At 43.5% G+C, this 19,964-nt stretch overlaps 1 protein-coding gene across 1 annotated transcript in view; it reads left to right on the top strand.

Moving 5' to 3' along the window:
* Nucleotides 1–1,041: 1,041 nt before the first annotated feature.
* Nucleotides 1,042–19,964, top strand: part of PIRT (phosphoinositide interacting regulator of transient receptor potential channels) — a 37,191-nt gene continuing 18,268 nt past the window's right edge. Inside the window, exon 1 of the mRNA XM_063453376.1 lies at nt 1,042–1,151. Within this exon, the coding sequence (XP_063309446.1) occupies nt 1,047–1,151 (105 nt within the window). The 5' untranslated portion in view covers nt 1,042–1,046. The remainder of the gene's footprint in view (nt 1,152–19,964) is intronic.

Raw genomic sequence — 19,964 nt, 5'->3', positions numbered from 1 at the left:
TGAACACACTGGACATTGTCATGCAAAGAGTGTGGACGCCTAGCATCATAAAGTGCAGGAAACACCTCTAGTGGCTGTCTGGTAGACTGCCAATGTTATTATTTATATCAAAGGATAGAAGCTGCTACATGTAGGTTTGTGAACAGTTAAATGAATAACAACAAATAATAATAAAAAAAAATGTATATTGTAATACAAGCAGGTCACCCAGTTCCCCTTTCCCCTTTATCTTATTTTATCAGGATTATTCAAATTAGGACAAATTGCAATCCAGAGACTCCATCCATTTGATAAAGTTTCTGTCTTCTGGTTGTCACTGTGTGAGCGTTTTCTAAATTCATCTACCTTAACCTACAATTTGCATTTCCGTGGCCACATCTCCACTGGTCGAATTCAGCCTGAGATATGCGTCCTGCGCACTTTACGTAAACAGCAAAACATGGCGTATCCTTTCATCGCATTGAATCGCCCCTGAGCTGCGCCAGTCCAAGCAACTCAGGGGTCATGTTAACAAACATGCCAACTCCCAAATCTCAATAAACCATCCAAAGTCAAATTTCACATGGTGAAACCATTTCCTGAGGTGTTCTAGGAGGAGTGGGGGTGGGGGAATAAAATTATTATTGATCAACATAAAATTTCATTTTATCCAAAACTCCTCCCCAAACTTTCCAAATCCTCTTCGTACCCATCCGCCAAGCCATTGGTTGGCACAAAATAAGTCTAGATCCATCTCAAGACTTTAAAATATCTCAGAGAAAAACGCATATGAACCAACCTTCCAAAATGTATGGAGTACCATAAATCTGTCTGCGGATCTATATCTAACTTATGACTTCTAGAATAGAACAGGAGTGAATTCACTCAGAAGTAACAGCTGCTAAACAGATTTGCATAGATCATGGTATTTGCTCTAGACTACAGCATCTGCCTGCCCGGAGAGGGAGTCTGAGGACAGGAAGGAGTTAACCCATTAGCAGTACATTATGCTGGGAATATCAGCAGCAGGCGAGGATGGTCAGTGTTGCAGTGACTGTGTAATACACATGTACGATCAGAAAAGTCGGGATACGTCAGGCGTTAAATGCGGATCGTTCGACATTGGCAAACTTTTTACGCTGACCGATCTTCGTAATCGCTTCAACGGCAATGTAAGTAGCATTCTAAAAAAAAACTACTTTAAAAAAAAGGTAATTTTGCATCATTACAGAGACTTTGTATATTTCTGGTACAAGTTAGTGGTTTCACAAAATACATCCCCGAAATATTGCCAGCCCTGCGTTAAAGATTAAAAAAAAAGAAAGTATTAAAAATGCATTATTATTATCATCATTATTATTATTATAGACACTATATATATTTACATCACACACAACTTATTATATCGCCACTCTACCAAAAGAACAAACAGTGGTTACTTGTCAATAACTATAGATATTGGATGTTTGTTTTCCAATGTATTGTTCTGCGCTATTGCACAGGTTGGTGTGTCAGTGTAGAAATATAGATTGTAATGGCAAGTAAGCACCAAACTGGTCATTCTAGTCTGTCAGATTAGGAACTCTCAGGAGTATTGTGTCTAGTCCTTCAACAGAGCAGCTCGATGCACACCCTAGACATTCTTCAATCCAAAATTACAGAAGTAGGCGAAATATTGAAGACTTGTTTCTCTGGGATGATTGATCAGTTAATGAATTATTGAATATTCTTATTTGCACAGGCTTTGCAAAGTGAAAACCAAATGAAGATCTTCTAACTTGCAATTTGCTTATAAAAAACAAAAAAATGAATGTGTACACCTTTATTTGAATTTAGTGAAATCCCCACTTATCTGTCAATGTGTGAAAAAAACAGGTTTTTAATTGTTTCAGTCTGCTTTTCAATATGTTGTAGAATACAGTAGTAGAATTATATGATTGTTTAGCAAATGAATGCATATTTAAAATGTTCAAGCTTTATTTAATACAATGGGGAGTGGTGGATTTGCACAATCAGTTTAAACTCTCTTCGTTCCTCTGCTAATGAAGAGGTTAATCCACAGAGGGCTATTCGATATAATTTACCTGGATGGTAGTTACATATGGACAGCCTGACTGTCACTATAGGGTTAATATGTATAATAAAGTGTTGATAACGATGACCATAGCTACCCTATAATATGGGGCGTTTATAAAAATAAAAGCTCAAAAAACACACCCAGATTAGGACTGCGTTTTATTGTAAATTTTCCACTACTGATTTATCCCCCTAGGGTGTGTCGGAAAGACATATTACCTCCCCCCTCCCCATCCTGCTTTTAAAATGTTTATAATTTGGTCAATTTATAACACCAACGATGGGAAAAACTGCTGCAGAATACAAGGGAGTGAAACGAATTTGGCTTATTTAACATGAAGCAAAAGCAGACTGATTTAAAAGAGGTTCTGCAGGGGCTGTGAGCTATCTGCATCCTACGTCACCACTGATAATACGTTCAACATAGGTGGGCTGCTAAGTATTTTGATTGATATTAGTGGTCTGGACCCGGATGAGACTGATTTTTTTCTTGGGTCACAACCAGAACAAATATGACCCTCATATCTGGGAATCTCATCTTCCAAAATGGCACGTCACTGGGGTTACAAGCTCCTCCATATTTTGGGTTCAGGGTGATGTGCAGGACATGAAAAGTCCTACCCTGCAGTATGTAGAACGCATGCGCCACAGAAAGAAAACAAATTAACCAATCAAATAATACTGTCACAGGGCATGGAAAATGTGAATGTTTAACCCCTTAAGGACACATGACATGTGTGACATGTCATGATTCCCTTTTATTCAAGAAGTTTGGTACTTAAGGGGTTAAAGGGTTCAAATGTCAGAGGGTTGGAATCTTTTGGGCATGCAAGCATTTTCGGGTTTAAAAGTGCCCTCCATTCCAGACTTCATAGACCAAAAAAAAAAACAGGATTTTGAAAAAAAACTAAAATTTTTTTATGTTTTTGGTTAATAAGAGTCGTGACCTCCTGAGATCGTTGTCTGGCTGCACACATTAGCTGTCGTCGTCAGATGTAGTAATTGGATTCCTTTATGTTGGAGAATAAAACAGACGGACTTAGCTTATAAAAGCACCATCACCAGAGTTCTCTCAGAGGAGAACCTCCCAAAACAGAGCCGGAGAGACGAGTTAACTCCTTCACAACAAGATTCTTTGTGTTTTAAAGTTGGCATAATGTCATGATCGTGATCAGATCAGGTAGGAGACGATTGCCAGGGTTTACACTAGGATCTTTATATTATAGAATAAACAGGATCTCCGATAACTGAAATTACAGGGAGAAACCAGGCTATGTAATAAAGGGTTTAGACAATAAGCCCCAGAGTGGGTATGAAGTAACAGGTAAACCTATAAAATAAATTAGAGTTAGGAGATTGAAGAAGAACCTGTATATTGAGGGTAAACAGAAAACAGGAGTTAGGCAATATGCCGCAGAACAGGATATAAAGAGGAGGGGAAACCTATAAGAGAGATAGGTAAAACAAGATTACCTGGTTGGGGTTATGCAGGTAGGTATGGAGCAGATAAGTTGTAGGCATCAGGCTGGTAGAAATCAGGTAGGTAAGCTTAAGCATAGTTCGGGCTTGTATTGAGCGGGGTTGGAAGTAAGCAGGATTGAGGAGTAGTTCAGGCTGGTATTGAGCGGGGTTGGAAGTAAGCAGGATTGAGGAGTAGTTCGGGCTGGTATTGAGCCGGTTTGGAAGTAAGCAGGATTGAGGAGTAGTTCGGGCTGGTATTGAGCGGGGTTGGAAGTAAGCAGGATTGAGGAGTAGTTCAGGCTGGTATTGAGCGGGGTTGGAAGGAAGCAGGATTGAGGAGTAGTTCAGGCTGGTATTGAGCGGGGTTGGAAGGAAGCAGGATTGAGGAGTAGTTCGGGCTGGTATTGAGACGGTTTGGAAGTAAGCAGGATTGAGGAGTAGTTCGGGCTGGTATTGAGCGGGGTTGGAAGTAAGCAGGATTGAGGAGTAGTTCAGGCTGGTATTGAGCGAGGTTGGAAGTAAGCAGGATTGAGGAGTAGTTCAGGCTTGTATTGAGCGGGGTTGGAAGTAAGCAGGATTGAGGAGTAGTTCGGGCTTGTATTGAGCAGGGTTGGAAGTAAGCAGGATTGAGGAGTAGTTCGGGCTTGTATTGAGCATGGTTGGAAGTAAGCAGGTTTGAGGAGTAGTTTAGGCTTGTATTGAGCGGGGTTGGAAGTAAGCAGGATTGAGGAGTAGTTCGGGCTGGTATTGAGCCTGTTTGGAAGTAAGCAGGATTGAGGAGTAGCTCGGGCTGGTATTGAGCAGGTTTCGAAGTAAGCAGGATTGAGGAGTAGTTCAGTCTGGTATTGAGCCGGTTTCGAAGTAAGCGGGATTGAGGAGTAGTTCGGGCTGATATTGAGCCGGTTTGGAAGTAAGCAGGATTGAGGAGTAGTTCGGGCTTGTATTGAGCAGGGTTGGAAGTAAGCAGGATTGAGGAGTAGTTCGGGCTTGTATTGAGCATGGTTGGAAGTAAGCAGGTTTGAGGAGTAGTTTAGGCTTGTATTGAGCGGGGTTGGAAGTAAGCAGGATTGAGGAGTAGTTCGGGCTGGTATTGAGCCTGTTTGGAAGTAAGCAGGATTGAGGAGTAGCTCGGGCTGGTATTGAGCAGGTTTCGAAGTAAGCAGGATTGAGGAGTAGTTCAGTCTGGTATTGAGCCGGATTCAAAGTAAGCGGGATTGAGGAGTAGTTCGGGCTGATATTGAGCCGGTTTGGAAGTAAGCAGGATTGAGGAGTAGTTCAGGCTGGTATTGAGAAGGGTTGGAAGGAAGCAGGTTCGAGGAGTAGTTCGGGCTTGTATTGAGTAGGGTTCGAAGTAAGCAGGATTGAGGAGTAGTTCAGGCTTGTATTGAGCCGGGTTGGAAGTAAGCAGGATTGAGGAGTATTTCGGGCTGGTATTGAGCAGGTTTCAAAGTAAGCAGGATTGAGGAGTCGTTCAGGCTGGTATCGAGCCGGTTTGGAAGTAAGCGGGATTGAGGAGTAGTTCAGGCTGGTATTGAGAAGGGTTGGACAGAAGCAGGTTCGAGGAGTAGTTCAGGCTGGTATTGAGCAGGGTTGGCAGGATTGAGGAGTAGTTCAGGCTGGTATTGAGCAGGGTTGGCAGGATTGAGGAGTAGTTCAGGCTGGTATTGAGCAGGGTTGGCCGGATTGAGGAGTAGTTCAGGATGGTATTGAGCAGGGTTGGAAGGAAGCAGGATTGAGGAGTAGTTTGGGCTCGTATTGAGCGGGGTTGGAAGTAAGCAGGATTGAGGAGTAGTTTAGGCCGGTTTTGAGCAGGGTTGGAAGTAAGCAGGATTGAGGAGTAGTTCAGGCTGGTATTGAGCAGGTATGGAAGTAAGCAGGATTGAGGAGTAGTTCAGGCTGGTATTGAGCCGGTTTGGAAGTAAGCAGGATTGAGGAGTAATTCAGGCTGGTATTGAGCTGGTTTGGAAGTAAGCAGGATTAAGGAGTAGTTCAGGCTGGTATTGAGAAGAGTTGGAAGGAAGCAGGTTCGAGGAGTAGTTTAGCCTGGTATTGAGCGGGGTTGGAAGTAAGCAGGATTGAGGAGTAGTTCAGGCTGGTATTGAGCAGGGTTGGAAGTAAGCAGGATTAAGGAGTAGTTCAGGCTGGTATTGAGCAGGGTTGGAAGTAAGCAGGATTGAGGAGTAGTTCAGGCTGGTATTGAGCAGGGTTGGAAGTAAGTAGGATTGAGGAGTAGTTCAGGCTGGTATTGAGCCAGTTTGGAAGTAAGCTGGATTGAGGAGTAGTTCGGGCTGGTATTGAGCAGGTTTGGAAGTAAGCAGGATTGAGGAATAGTTCGGGCTGGTATTGAGCGGGGTTTGAAGTAAGCAGGACTGAGGAGTGGTTCAGGCTGGTTTTGAGCGGGGTTGGAAGTAAGCAGGATTGAGTAGTTCGGGCTTGTATTGAGCAGGGTTGGAAGTAAGCAGGATTGAGGAGTAGTTCATGCTGGTATTGAGCAGGGTTGGAAGTAAGCAGGATTGAGGAGTAGTTCGGGCTTGTATTGAGCAGGGTTGGAAGTAAGCAGGATTGAGGAGTAGTTCGGGCTGGTATTGAGCAGGTTTCGAAGTAAGCAGGATTGAGGAGTAGTTCAGGCTGGTATTGAGCCGGTTTGGAAGTAAGCGGGATTGAGGAGTAGTTCAGGCTGGTATTGAGCCGGTTTGGAAGTAAGCAGTATTGAGGAGTAGTTCAGGCTGGTATTGAGAAGGGTTGGAAGGAAGCAGGTTCGAGGAGTAGTTCAGGCTGGTAATGAGCGGGGTTGGAAGTAAGCAGGATTAAGAAATAGTTGTTCAGGTTGGTATTGAGCGGGGTTGGAAGTAAGCAGGATTGAGGAGTAGTTCAGGATGGTATTGAACAGGGTTGAAAGTAAGCAGGATTAAGGAGTAGTTCAGGCTGGTATTGCGCCGGTTTGGAAGTAGTTTGAGGAGTAGTTCAGGATGGTATTGAACAGGGTTGGAAGGAAGCAGGTTCGAGGAGTAGTTCAGGCTGGTATTGAACCGGGTTGGAAGTAAGCATGATTGAGGAGTAGTTCAGGCTGGTATTGAGCAGGTTTCGAAGTAAGCAGGATTGAGATATAGTTAAGTCTGGTATTGAGCAGAGTTGGAAGGAAGCAGGTTCGAGGAGTAGTTCAGGCTGGTATTGAGCGGGGTTGGAAGTAAGCAAGATTAAGTAGTTCAGGCTGGTATTGAGCAGGGTTGGAAGTAAGCAGGATTAAGGAGTAGTTCAGGCTGGTATTGAGCGGGGTTGAAAGTAAGCAGGATTGAGCAATAGTTCGGGCTGGTATTGAGCAGGTTTTGAAGTAAGCAGGATTGAGGAGTAGTTCAGGCTGGTATTGAGCAGGGTTGGAAGGAAGCAGGATTGAGGAGTAGTTCGGGCTGGTATTGAGTGGGGTTGGAAGTAAGCAGGATTTAGGAGTAGTTCAGGCTGGTTTTGAGCAGGTTTGGAAGTAAGCAGGATTGAGGAGTAGTTCAATATTGAGCTGGTTGTGGCCTTTTGTAGCTGAAGTAATCAACCCAGGCAGGTGAGGTAGAGGTGGAAATCTCAGTGCTAGTGGTTACGGAGACCACTAGTGGCCAATATTAACAAAAATTAATAAAGTTCAGAATTTGGATTTTTGGATCCTGAAACATAACTTTTATTTGAAACATGAAAGGATTTTTTTTTATTCATTTGCTAAAATATTGAGGAGTGTATAGTGTCTATATGATTTCTTTACATTGCAATATTTCATACTATCTAATACTATTTCATAATATTTCAGGATCTAAAATTTAGCAACAATATGTTTTTTGTTACATAAAGTATTTGGGACATATATAGTGTGATGGACCGCCGTTACTAAGTACCATACCCACTGCTTGCTTGTGTGTTCTTCCCTTTGTGTTATGTGTTCCCACTTGTATTTCGTGTATTGTGCCCTGTTTCCCCGTTCGGGAGCGCTCATACGAACGGAATCCGTTCGTCTCCCGAACGAGGACCACCCCGGTACCCCATTAGAATGTTCACACCAATCAATCAGAACATTCACTCCTGCAATGTAAGTGTGAAACCGCAAGGCAAGTAATTAATGAGTCGCCATTTCGTATAGGCAAACACCACCCAGGGGGGAGCATTCGTATCCTGAAAAGAGATGCTTCCTGTGGCAGAATCACTTCCTGTTCGTGGGATTTCCTTCTCTTTTACATGTGTTTCCCCTGTGTTTTCATTTATTGTTCCCACACCCCATTTGGGAGCGCTTCCTCGAAGGGAATTCATTCACCACCCGAACGGGGACCACCCCAATACCTCATTTAGAATGTTAGGTTAGAACGTTCACACCTCGTAACATAAATGTCAAAACCGCAAATCGCAAGGGAAACAATTAATGAGTGCTTCTCTGGGTGGCCATCATTCGTACAGATGAACGCCACCAGGGGGGAGAATTCCTGGATTGTTTCCCGACTTGTTTGTCTCCCGAACGAGGACCTCCCCGGTGCCCCATTAGAACGTTCACACAAATTGATCAGAACGTTCACACTCGCAACATAGGTGTCAAACCGCAAGGGAAGTAATTAATGGGTGCTCCTCTGGGTGGCCGCCATTCTTATAGACAAACGCCAGCCAGGGCAACATTCATACCCCGAAAGGAGACGCTTCCCTTGTTTGGGTTTCACACCAGGACCTCGCGAACGGAGACTAGTCGATCAAGGGACCGAGGTGAGGGTCCCTGAGATTGGTATGGGCAATTTTGGGGCACTGATGAGTTTGGCGGGCTCTCCTCAGTCTGAGAGACAAAGAGACCAGCTCTTTTCCCACAGGTGGGCTTTTCTGTGCCGGGGAGACAAACGGACGGTCCCTTTTTCCCATGCCTAGACTCCCCAGCACAGAGCTCTTGGGATGAAGACCCCTGACGGTTGATGTGGGGAACCTTGTGGATTTAGTAGTGGGCTTCGGGGACAAAGGGAACGGAGATACCCTGGAGCTGTTAGTCGACTTCATGGCTCCAGAGTCCCGCTGGCTGCCTGGAAGTCCGTGCTGACCAATCGGAAAAAGAGCTCCCATTCAAACTGGGTTTGTGCCATTTTCCAGATAGGTCAGCATGAGTGAGCGCTGATTGGTCGCTGCCAATTTAAACGGGTTTCACTTCCTTTCTCCTGATTGGGCAGTGAAACCCTCTCCTCTCTGAGCGCTGATTGGCGCGGTTTGGTTCACGCCCTTTTCCAGATGGGCTGTCGCTTGGTTTAGGTGCGAAGTTTAAATCCATCGGACTAAACCAAGCAATGCTTTGGAACTAACTTTGGGGATTACAGAGCCTCGAGCCCAGACTTTGTACAATGGTTTCTCGGGCCCTGTACATCCGATAGCCCCTGCAGCGACCCTAGTTAGGACCCCTAGTTAGGCCCCTCAACTTTCCCCCCCCGTGTGTAATATGTTTTAATGTATGTAACTGTGTCCTGTTGGTATATCCCAGAGCGGGAAATGGTTATCTGTAACCCATCCCCCCTCCTGCCTGGGACAAAGGAAAGTGTACTGAAAGAGTGGAGACCCCCTGCGGGGGTCTGTGTATATGATCATTAGAAACCGGCCTGTGGGCAAGTTAGCATTTAGTAATCATAAAAGAACTCAGAGTGAGGAAGACAGAATGATCTATAAGATTAGGCAGAAAGAGGCTAAGCAAGTTATAAGAGCTTCCAAATCACACACAGAAGAGAAAATAGCAGTCAGTAAAAAAAGGGGACAAAGCCTTTTTTAGATACATGAATGAGAAAAGGAAAGTAAAACAAGGATTAGTTAGATTAAAAACAAAAGAAGGAAGTTATGTAGATGAGGATAAAGGTCTAGCTGACTGCCTCAATGAATATTTTTGTTCAGTATTTACAGATGAACATGAAGGAAAGGTACCTCAGTTAGGAAAAAAGGGCAAATGAGTAATTTGTTGCATGAGAGTTTACAGAGGAAGAGGTTCTATTTCAACTGTCAAAAGTAAAGACAAATAAGTCAATGTGACCTGATGGAATACACCCAAAGTTATTAAAATAGCTTAATGGTGTACTAGCAAAACCATTAACAGATGTATTTAACCAATCATTGTTAACAGGAGTAGTCCCAGAAGATTGGAAGTTAGCAAATGTAGTGCCCATTCACAAGAAAGGTAGTAGGGAAGAGTCGGGCAACTATAGGCCAGTAAGCCTTATTTCAGTAGTGGGGAAAGTTATTGAAACCATGTTATAGGATTGTTGAACATCTAAAATCACATGGATTTCAAGATAGAGACAACATGGGTTTACTTCAGGGAGATCATGCCAAACTAATCTTATTGATTTTTTTGATTGGGTAACTAAAATAATAGATCAGGGTGGTGCAGTAGACATTGCTTACCTAGATTTCAGTAAGGCTTTTGACACTGTAGAAGGCTTATCAATAAACTGCAATCTTTAGTTTGGATTCCAATATTGTTGAATGGGTAAGGCAGTGGCTTAGGCAGAGGGTTGTTGTCAATGGAGTATATTCGAAGCATGGTCTTGTCACCAGTGGGGGTACCTCAGGGATCTGTACTTGGACCCATTCAATTTAATATTTTTATTAGTGATATTGCAGAAGGTCTTGATGGTAAGGTGTGTCTGTTTGCGGATGATACTAAGATATGTAACAGGGTTGATGTTCCAGGAGGGATAAGCCAAATGGCAAATGATTTAGGTAAACTAGAAAAATAGTCAGAATTGTGGCAGCTGACATTTAATGTGGATAAGTGCAAGATAATGCATCTTGGACGTAAAAACCCAAGGGCAGAGTACACAATATTTGATATTAGAGTCCTAACCTAGGATACTAAACTTGTTCATGGATTGCAGGATTAAACTTACAAGAATAGGTTAAAGGCACCTAACATGTATAGCTTGGAGGAAAGACGAGACAGGGGGGATATGATAGAAACATTTAAATACATAAAGGGAATCAACACAGTAAAGGAGGAGACTATATTTAAAAGGAGAAAAACTACCAGAACAAGAGGACATGGTCTTAAATTAGAGGGGCAGAGGTTTAAAAATAATATCAGGAAGTATTACTTTACGGAGAGGGTAGTGGATGCATGGAAAAGCCTTCCAGCTGAAGTGGTAGAGGTTGACACAGTGAGAGAGTTTAAGCATGCGTGGGATAGGCATACGGCTATCCTAGCTATAAGATAAGGCCAGGGACTAATGAGAGTGTTTAGAAAATTGGGCAGACTAGATGGGCCGAATGGTTCTTATCTGCCGTCATATTCTATGTTTCTATGTTTCTATGTACGTCAGTGGTTGGACATAAGCAGGCTTAGCCATACCCAGGGCCGGACTGGGAAAAAAATTAGGCCCGGGCATTTTTCAATCAGAGCGGCCCCCTAAGAAGGGGGCGGGGCCAGAGAGGGTGTGTTTTGTCATCACTAATGACAAGCACGCCCCCTCTCAAAGTGAACATGTTAGTTCAATGCGCAGAGCCCCACTGAAGAGCTCTGGCATTAGAAAAAGGCCCTGAATTTGTTCTGCGCAGCGCAAGCAAATTTAATAACATGCTTGCGCTGTGTTTGCTTTTAAATTGTCTCTGGTGTCTCCACAAGTGGGATACCAGAGGACAAAAGGGCCAGGAAAGTGTATGGTGCATGTGTTTGGAGCCTGCTTGAGGGATTGCGTGTGTGTAGAGTGTGGTGTGGTATTGTGTAATATGTGTGGCTAGGGGCTGTAGAGAGTGTGTGTATTGGGAGCATAGTGTTATAGGGGATGTAGCGAGTGTGTGCATACGGGTTGAAGTGTGTGTGTATAGGTGACGTAGTGTGTGTAGGAGTTGTAGAGAGGGTGTGTTTAGAGAATGTTGTATGTGTTTGCTGACAAGGAATGTAGTGTGTGTGTAGGAGATCTACTGTGTAAAGGACCGAGAGTGTGTATAGGAGATTTTGTGTGTGTCTGTGTGTGTGTGTGTGTGTGTGTGTGTGTGTGTGTGTGTAGAGGATTAAGAGTGCATATAGGGTAAGGGATCTAGCGTGTATCTGGAGCGTAATGTGTGTAGTGGTGCAGTGTGAGGGGTGCTTTAGTGTGTGTGTATATATATATTTGGACATATTGTATGCGTGAGGGGCGCAGTGTGTGTGTATGTAAGAGGGGTGCTGTGTGTGAGGGTGTTTTTATGTGCCGTCACATTCTAGGTTTCTAATTTTCTTAGTCTGTTAACTCACTGAGGGTTATTATATATATATATATATATATATATATATATATATATATATATAAATAAAATAACCCTCAGTGAGGTAACAGACTAAGAAAATTAGAAAGAGCTCATATATATATATATATATATATATATATATGTGTGTGTGTGTGTGTGTGTGAGTGTGCTGTATATGTGTGAGCGAGGGTGCTGTGTGTGTGTCTGAGGGTGCTGTGTGTGTGTGTGTCTGAGGGTGCTGTGTGTGTGTCTGAGGGTGCTGTGTGTGTCTGAGGGTGCTGTGTGTGTCTGAGGGTGCTGTGTGTGTCTGAGGGTGCTGTGTGTGTGTGTCTGGGGGTGCTGTGTGTGTGTGTCTGGGGGTGCTGTGTGTGTGTGTCTGGGGGTGCTGTGTGTGTGTGTCTGAGGGTGCTGTGTGTGTGTCTGAGGGTGCTGTGTGTGTTTGAGTGTGCTGTGTATGTTTGGGTGCTGTGTGTGTGTCTGAGGGTGCTGTGTGTGTCTGAGGGTGATTTGTGTGTCTGAGGGTGCTGTGTGTGTCTGGGGGTGCTGTGTGTCTGGGGTGCTGGTGCTGTGTGTGTGCCTGGGGGTGCGGTGTGTGTATGGGGGTGCTGTGTGTGTGTCTGGGTGCTGTGTGTGTGAATGTATATTTTATTTACATTTACATATATATTTTTTATTAATAAAAAAAAAGTTATATCCCCCCTCCTCCCTTCTTACCTTTTAGCCTGGAAGGAGGGGGGGGTCTGTTCTGCCTGTGGGGAGAGGGGGATCCGCTCTGCCTGGGGGGTGGGGGGGGTGCCGTGCAGCTTCCTTCCCTGGTGGTCCAGTGGTGAGAGTGAACTTTAGCCTGAAGGCTATAGTTCACTCTCGCGAGATCTGAGCAACGCTCAGACCTCGCGAGAGGACCCGGCGGAGCTGCTGGCTAGAGCTCCGCCGGTCCTCTCGCCTGCCTTCCTACCTCACACCCTCTCCTGCCGGCGGCCGCCTGTCAGTGTCTCTGGGCCGGTGAGGGAGATCTTTGATCTCCCCACCGGCCCATGGAGACACACAGCAGGGCCGGCGCTCGGGTAGCGCTAGCCCTGCAGGGGCTGGCAAGGGAGATCCTGTGATCTCCCCTGCCGGCCTCGGCCCCACGGCCATCGCGGCCCACCGGGCATTTGCCCGGTATGCCCGATGGCCAGTCCGGGCCTGGCCATACCTCCAGTAGGGGCTGGGCTGTGGTCCGCTAGTGACCCTCATTTAGTGTTAAACTACTTGGTAATGCTTTAACACTGAATGGAGGGACAGTTCCAGGAATGGTTAACAGGGCCAAGCAAATTCTTGGTTCTATGGCCACTGTCTAACTCCTGTACCCTAGACCAATGTTTCTCAGAATTTTATGGAGAAGTACCCCTGAAATTCTAAAAAAAAAAAAAAAAAAAAAATCTAAGTGCCCCTGACTCGAGAAAGTAATTTCTATTGATATCAATAGGTCTAATGTTAAGGATTTTATTGACAGTGAGGGGAGAGACCATGTTTTTAACAAGCTTTAAAGGGACACTATAGTCACCCAAACAACTTTAGCTTAATGAAGCAGTTTTGGTGCATAGATCATGCCCCTGCAGTCTCACATGCAGGAAGGTGTGACTAGAGCTGCATAAACAAAGTGATTTAACTCCTAAATGGCAGAGAATTGAGCAGTGAGACTGCAGGGTCATGATCTATACACCAAAACGGCTATTAATCTGTTTGCTATTAAGTTGTTTGGGTGACTTCAGTGTCTCTTTAAATTCAAATCTATAAATTTCCTAGCCTTTCTGTTGGGCAATATACATTTTAATGCTTTTTAATATACACTCATTTTATATACACTTTAATATAATACACATCTAATACATGCACATGTGTATATACTGAGTGTTGTACATACATATATACATACAGGCATATTTGAATATTACTACAAATCATGAATTGAGTGAAAATATTTTTAAAATAAACATTTGGATCCTGTTAGGTACACACAGTCTCACTGACTCAAACACACACTCATTGGCACACACTGTTTAAACAATATATACTTTCACTGTCAGACACATACTGTTAGATACACATACACTGACATACACACACTGACTGACACACACTTTCACAGATGGACACACTCACAGACACACACTCACAGACACACACACACACTCTCACTGATTTGACACACATTGACAGACACACTCATTGACAGACACACTTTGACAGACATACACTGACAGACAAACCCTAACAGACATACACTGACAGACAAACACTAACAGACCGACACACTGACTGATAGACACACACTCACTAACTAACACAAACACTGACTGACTGACAGACACACACTCACTGACACACACACTGACTAAGTGCTTTTGGTATGTGTGCCCCCTGGGGTATGTGTACCACAGCTTGAGAAACCAGGCCCTAGGCGACTGCCTATAGTCGACTTTTCGTTAATCCTGCTCTGATGTCTACAATGCCCCTTTTACAATTTTCTATATTTGTGTCAGTTCTGATGGAAGTGAATAAACCCTTAAAGTTGACCTATTTGCACCCAACCAAATTCTCTGATCCTGTGATGGTTGTCACCTCGAAGGGGAACATCTTTTCTGACTGGATTCCATTCTTTTGCTCTGCATCTGTGCAGACGAAGTGTAAATATTGTCATGAACTGTACTGCAACTTGATCAAGCATGAAGACTTGATGTCAAGGGAGAGAAAAGAGGGGATCGGAAAATAGCACTTGGATTCTATTCAGTCTTCAATGACAATCTTTAATTTCCTGCATTGTACAGTAACTTGGTGTAAATGTACTTTTTGGTGTCATTTTTGGGAAGCTATGTTACTGATCTGTAACTAGGTTCCTACTAAACTTTCTTGGCACAGATATTTGACCATTTTTATATATTTATATGTGACGGAGCTCCCTGTACCCCGGCCGGGTACCTCCGCCAAGGGTCCGCTTCCTAGCTGTGACTAGATAGGGGAACTAGCTCTGTTCGCCCCCAGGGGCTGGACGGCACACAGTCCTGGGAGCTACTCAGTCCTTACAAGGACTTTCCCCGCTGCATCCTCTACACCAGGGCTGTGCAACCTGCGGCCCCCCAGATGTTGCTGAACTACAACTGCCATGATTCCGTGGCTATCTGTTTCATTGAAAGAATCATGGGAGTTGTAGTTCAGCAACATCTGGGGGGCCCCAGGTTGGACAGGCCTGCTCTACACGCTGGAGCAGCTAACACAGTGATTACCCCTTTCTTCCCCCCAGTAACTGGACAAGACACAGCTCTGGAGGTACAACTCTGACAATCCTTCGTTGGTACAGCTTTGTTTTGTATGGGTTCTATGAGTCCAGGGTTTTTTACCCAGTCCAAGTAAAACCATAATTAAAAACAAGATTGTCAGGTAATTGAGCTGTGACAGAAAAATACATGTGTCCTGTCTTCATTATATTAACATTAGGCAAAATGGCAATTAGCAGCTTCCGTTTCAGAAGCGCTATGCACTTACAGTGCAAAAAGAGAGGCTTACATCTGTCCACTCTAGAGAGCATCGAGCAGATAAAACACATTTAAATATGTTGTAAATAGGTTGTAAATATGTAGTCAAAAGGCCCATTAATGCATCTGCATAATTACAGATTACACTGATCACATCAAAGGTCTTAACACTAATCAATACACAATCAAGGAAAACTGTCTAGATGTTGAATTAAAGGGGCACTATAGTCACCTGAACAACTTTAGCTTAATGAAGCAGTTTTGGTGTATGGAACATGCCCCTGCAGCCTCACTGCTCCATCCTCTGCCATTTAGGAGTTAAATCCCTTTGTTTATGAACCCTAGTCACACCTCCCTGCATGTGACTAGCACAGCCTTCCATAAACACTTCCTGTAAAGAGAGCCCTATTTAGGCTTTCTTTATTGCAAGTTCTGTTTAATTGAGATTTTCTTATCCCCTGATATGTTAATAGCTTGCTAGACCCTGCAAGAGCCTCCTGTATGTGATTAAAGTTCAATTTAGAGATTGAGATACAAATATTTAAGGTAAATTACATCTGTTTGAAAGTGAAACCAGTTTTTTTTTTCATGCAGGCTCTGTCAATCATAGCCAGGGGAGGTGTGGCTAGGGCTGCATAAACAGAAACAAAGTGATTTAACTCCTAAATGGCAGTGAATTGAGCAGTGAAATTGCAGGGGAATGATCTATACACTAAAACTGCTTTATTTAGCTAAAGTAATTTAGGTGACTACAGTGTTCCTTTAACACTTTTCTTAAAGGACACTTTGGGGACCATAACAACTTAATCGCAATAAATTGTTACAGTATGAGGAGTTCCCAGGCACCATTTTGTTTTCAGGCATAATCTTGAGACTGACGTGCGGTCACCATTTTAGATGTGGGCAAGTTCCGCCTGAGGTTGCTCAGTTGGTGGGCAAATCGAGTTGGAAAGCCAAGCAGGATTTGGATTTCTACCCGTGAAATTGTCAGGACAACGTCCTGGTTATACTTGGCCCTAACACAAAGATGCTTGAGATGGTGGAGTCTGGTGGTACCCCCATAGACCTACAAGCCCTCAGGGACTGGATGCAATGAACCATCTGCCTAATAAGAAACCATCACAGCTTTGGCAACTGAAAGACGCCAAGATAGACATAGTCCATCTTGCTAAAGATAGAACCGAAACTAGTAAACCTGGCTTATTCAGTACTTGGTCCATAAGTGAAATGTCTGTTTGGAGATAATTTTGTTAAGGAGCTTGGTTCCTATGTGAGCACATTCAAGGCTTTGGACAAAGCACTATTAAATATGAAAAAAGTGTTTAACCCCAAGGTTTTTGGCAGGGCCAGCAGAAATGGGGGCCTCAAACCGGTCATTCCTATAGAGGCTCCTTTCGTGCATCTTTGGACTAGGAAGCAAATCTAGTGGCTGTCTGAGTGACTGCCACTTCAGGTGTTGCTAGGCAGCAATGTAAACATTGCCTTTTTCTATGGGACAGGCTACAGACACCAGAACCATTGCATTAAGCTGTAGAATAATAATCAAATAGATAGATAATCAAACATTCGCCTTTAATAAAATGATGACTTTACGTCATGTAAATAGTAAATATGGCTAATTAAAGATGTAACAAAAGTCATTAATTAACCCTCTCAGTTCCAAAAACAATGTGACATCTTTGCTAAGCCTAATCGCAGGCTGTGCTAATGCGTACCTCTCTCAGAGTTCTTACATACAGATGGTGAAAGCTAATAAACTAATTTAACACGGAAACCATAAATCCATTATATAAACCTGGAAGTGCTCTAATTGTGAAATGCTAATTTCCCTACCAATCAGCAGCGATCTCCAATGCTCTGGGGTCGAAGCAAGCTCTCGCAGCTGTACTCCCTAATAGTCTTCTTACTTCAATGTGAAGAAAGAGCAAAACCCTCTATGAAATCAGCTTTCTATGATGTCAGCACATATTTCTACAATATGATGATGTCACAAAGTGGCCACAGGCAATCTGGATAGAATTCTGCAACTTAAAGACAATACTAGATTGGGCTATGATTATTTGGCCACATCATATGGGTTTGGGTTAAGAGGTGTGATAAGTTCTGGTGCTAGGTTCTGTACCCAGGTCTGTAAGAGTATATTTAGAGTGTAAAGGGACACTATAGAGTTAAGAAAACAAACCCGTATCCCTAATGCTATAGTGTCCCTCTCTTTAATTAGATAAAGGCAAATACAATTAATACATACAATTATATATATCAGGACTCAAAATGTCCAATCTCAACTAGCCATTGGCAAGTAGAAATGCATCCTTTCCTGCAGAGGCTCCTTTCGTGCAGCCCTGTACTAGGAAACCCCTCTATTGGCTATCTGAGTGACTGCCACTTGTAGTGTTGCTAGGCAGCAATGTAAACATTGCCTTTTCTCTGAAAAGGCAGGGTTTACAGTTCTCAGCCTACAGGGGCAGGCTATAGACACCAGAACCACTACATTAAAGGACCACTGTAGGCACCAAGACCACTTTAGCTCAATGAAGTGGTCTGGGTGCCAGGTCCATCTAGGGTTAACCCTGCAGCTGTAAACATAGCAGTTTCAGAGAAACTGTTATGTTTACAATAGGGTTATTCCATCCTCTAGTGGCTGTCTCATTGACAGCCGCTAGAGGCGCTTCTGCGCTTCTCACTGTGAAAATCACAGTGAGAAGATGCTGACGTCCATAGGAAAGCAGTGAAAAATGCTTTCCTATGGACTGATTGAATGCGCGCGCAGCTCTTGCCACGCATGCGCATTCGGCGGATGATGTCGGAAGAGGGAGGAGAGCTTCCCGGCGCTGGAGAAAGGTAAGAATTTAACCCATTCCTCCCCCTTCAGCACGGCGGGAGTGGGACCCTGAGGGTTGGGGGGACCTAAAGACCTTATAGTGCCAGTTTCTTTTCCTGGCACAATAGTGGTCCTTTAAGTTTGTCTTAATTACATGGAGAATTCCATGGACTTTCACGGTTTGAAGTGGAGAGTAACTTCTAATGCCTTCCCAGTAGGGCAGGACTTGAGATTGTAAGCCCTGTATATATTATACATATACTGTACACACACAGATCCAGAACACTTCAAAATGTTTTTATGGCTGACCATTAACAAGTGTCCTCTTTTTATTTAATACTGCAATAAATTAGCAACTTTTTCTTCTTCTATGATTTCCATTTGCTCCTATCTCTGTACCTTAAATTCAATAAAGACATAACGGTAAAAAAAAAACAGGAAAAACTGTTGGATGAGAAAATCTTGTTCCCTCTGCTGCCATTTCAGACAGCAGCATATCGGACGTGATAGCATTAAGGCGAATCTATCACCCTCCTCCCCCTCAACTAAAATTAGTATTTCATAAGGATAAAATCTTTATAACATACTCACATTGACTGTGTTGAAATTTCACTAAAGTTCCAACATGGTCAAAAGATATACAAAGACAAAGTAGGGACTACACTATCTCTTTGTATATTTCTGAAGGTTGACAAAACTTGACAAAAGGCATTGTCTGTGACGGGACCATCCATAGACCTCTGTGTTGTACCCTCGCACATGTGTGAGAGTAATGCACGGACATGGGCTCCTGGGAGATGAAGCGTCAGGAGGTGAGGAGAGCTGTCAGGAAGACGATGGGGCGGTTGCGAGGGGCAGGTACAGATAAGTAAAAGTCACCTTCCCCTGCACCACAAAGCCACCGGACACCCAGCAGAGCTGTCACTGATGGGGATCTTTGCAAAATATACAAAGACCCCAGACAGTGACAGAACCTCTTTAACTCTGTAGCAAATGTGAGATGAATTGAGTTCTGCAGACAGCTGTGTGCACTGCAGCCGTGTTTGTTTAACCAGGATTTGCTCCACTCTAATTTTAACTTCAATGGGGGCATGGCCCTCCCTCCAACAGGAGTAAGGATGTGGAGCAGCTGTTTTCTAAGTATATTTTTGTCTAAAAAAAAAAAAAACACTGAAAAAGTATTTGGATTACAATAGCTTGCATTTAACAAAAAAAACCTTTTTGGACTGTAATATAATAGCAGTCAGTTTCCTTCACTAGTGTGCGTTTCAGGGCCTGCCCAGTGCCACCACTCACTCACTGGTGTCACAATAGCTTCCATTTAAAAAACAAAAAACAAAAACTTTTTTGACTGTAATATAATAGCAGTCAGTTTCCTTCACGAGTGTGCATTTCAGGGCCTGCCAGGGCACTGTGTCACACCAGTGCAACTCATATCTGGTGTAACAGTAGTGTACATTTAAAAAAAAAAATTGACTGTAATAGATTGAATAGCAGTTAGTTGTCTGCCAGCGTGTGTGTCAGGCTCACAGCGTATACTGTGCCCACTTGCCCAGTGCCACCACTCATATCTGGTGTCACAATAGCTTGCATTTAAAAAAAACTAAACTTTTTTGACTGTAATATAATAGCAGTCAGTTTGCTTCACTAGTGTGCGTTTCAGGGCCTGCCCAGTGCCACCACTCACTCATATCTGGTGTCACAATATCTTGCATTTAAAAAAAAAATAAACTTTTTGGACTGTAATATAATAGCAGTCAGTTTCCTTCACGAGTGTGCGTTTCAGGGCCTGCCAGGGCACAGTGTCACACCAGTGAAACTCATATCTAGTGTAACAGTAGTGTACATTTAAAAAAAAAAAAAACAATTTTGACTGTAATAGATTGAATAGCAGTTAGTTG

The sequence above is a fragment of the Pelobates fuscus genome, chromosome 5 (genome assembly GCF_036172605.1).
Source record: "Pelobates fuscus isolate aPelFus1 chromosome 5, aPelFus1.pri, whole genome shotgun sequence".
In the NCBI taxonomy this organism is placed as follows: domain Eukaryota; kingdom Metazoa; phylum Chordata; class Amphibia; order Anura; family Pelobatidae; genus Pelobates; species Pelobates fuscus.
The sequence above is the reverse complement of the archived record's forward strand: the minus strand, read 5'-3'. Positions and strand labels throughout refer to the sequence as shown.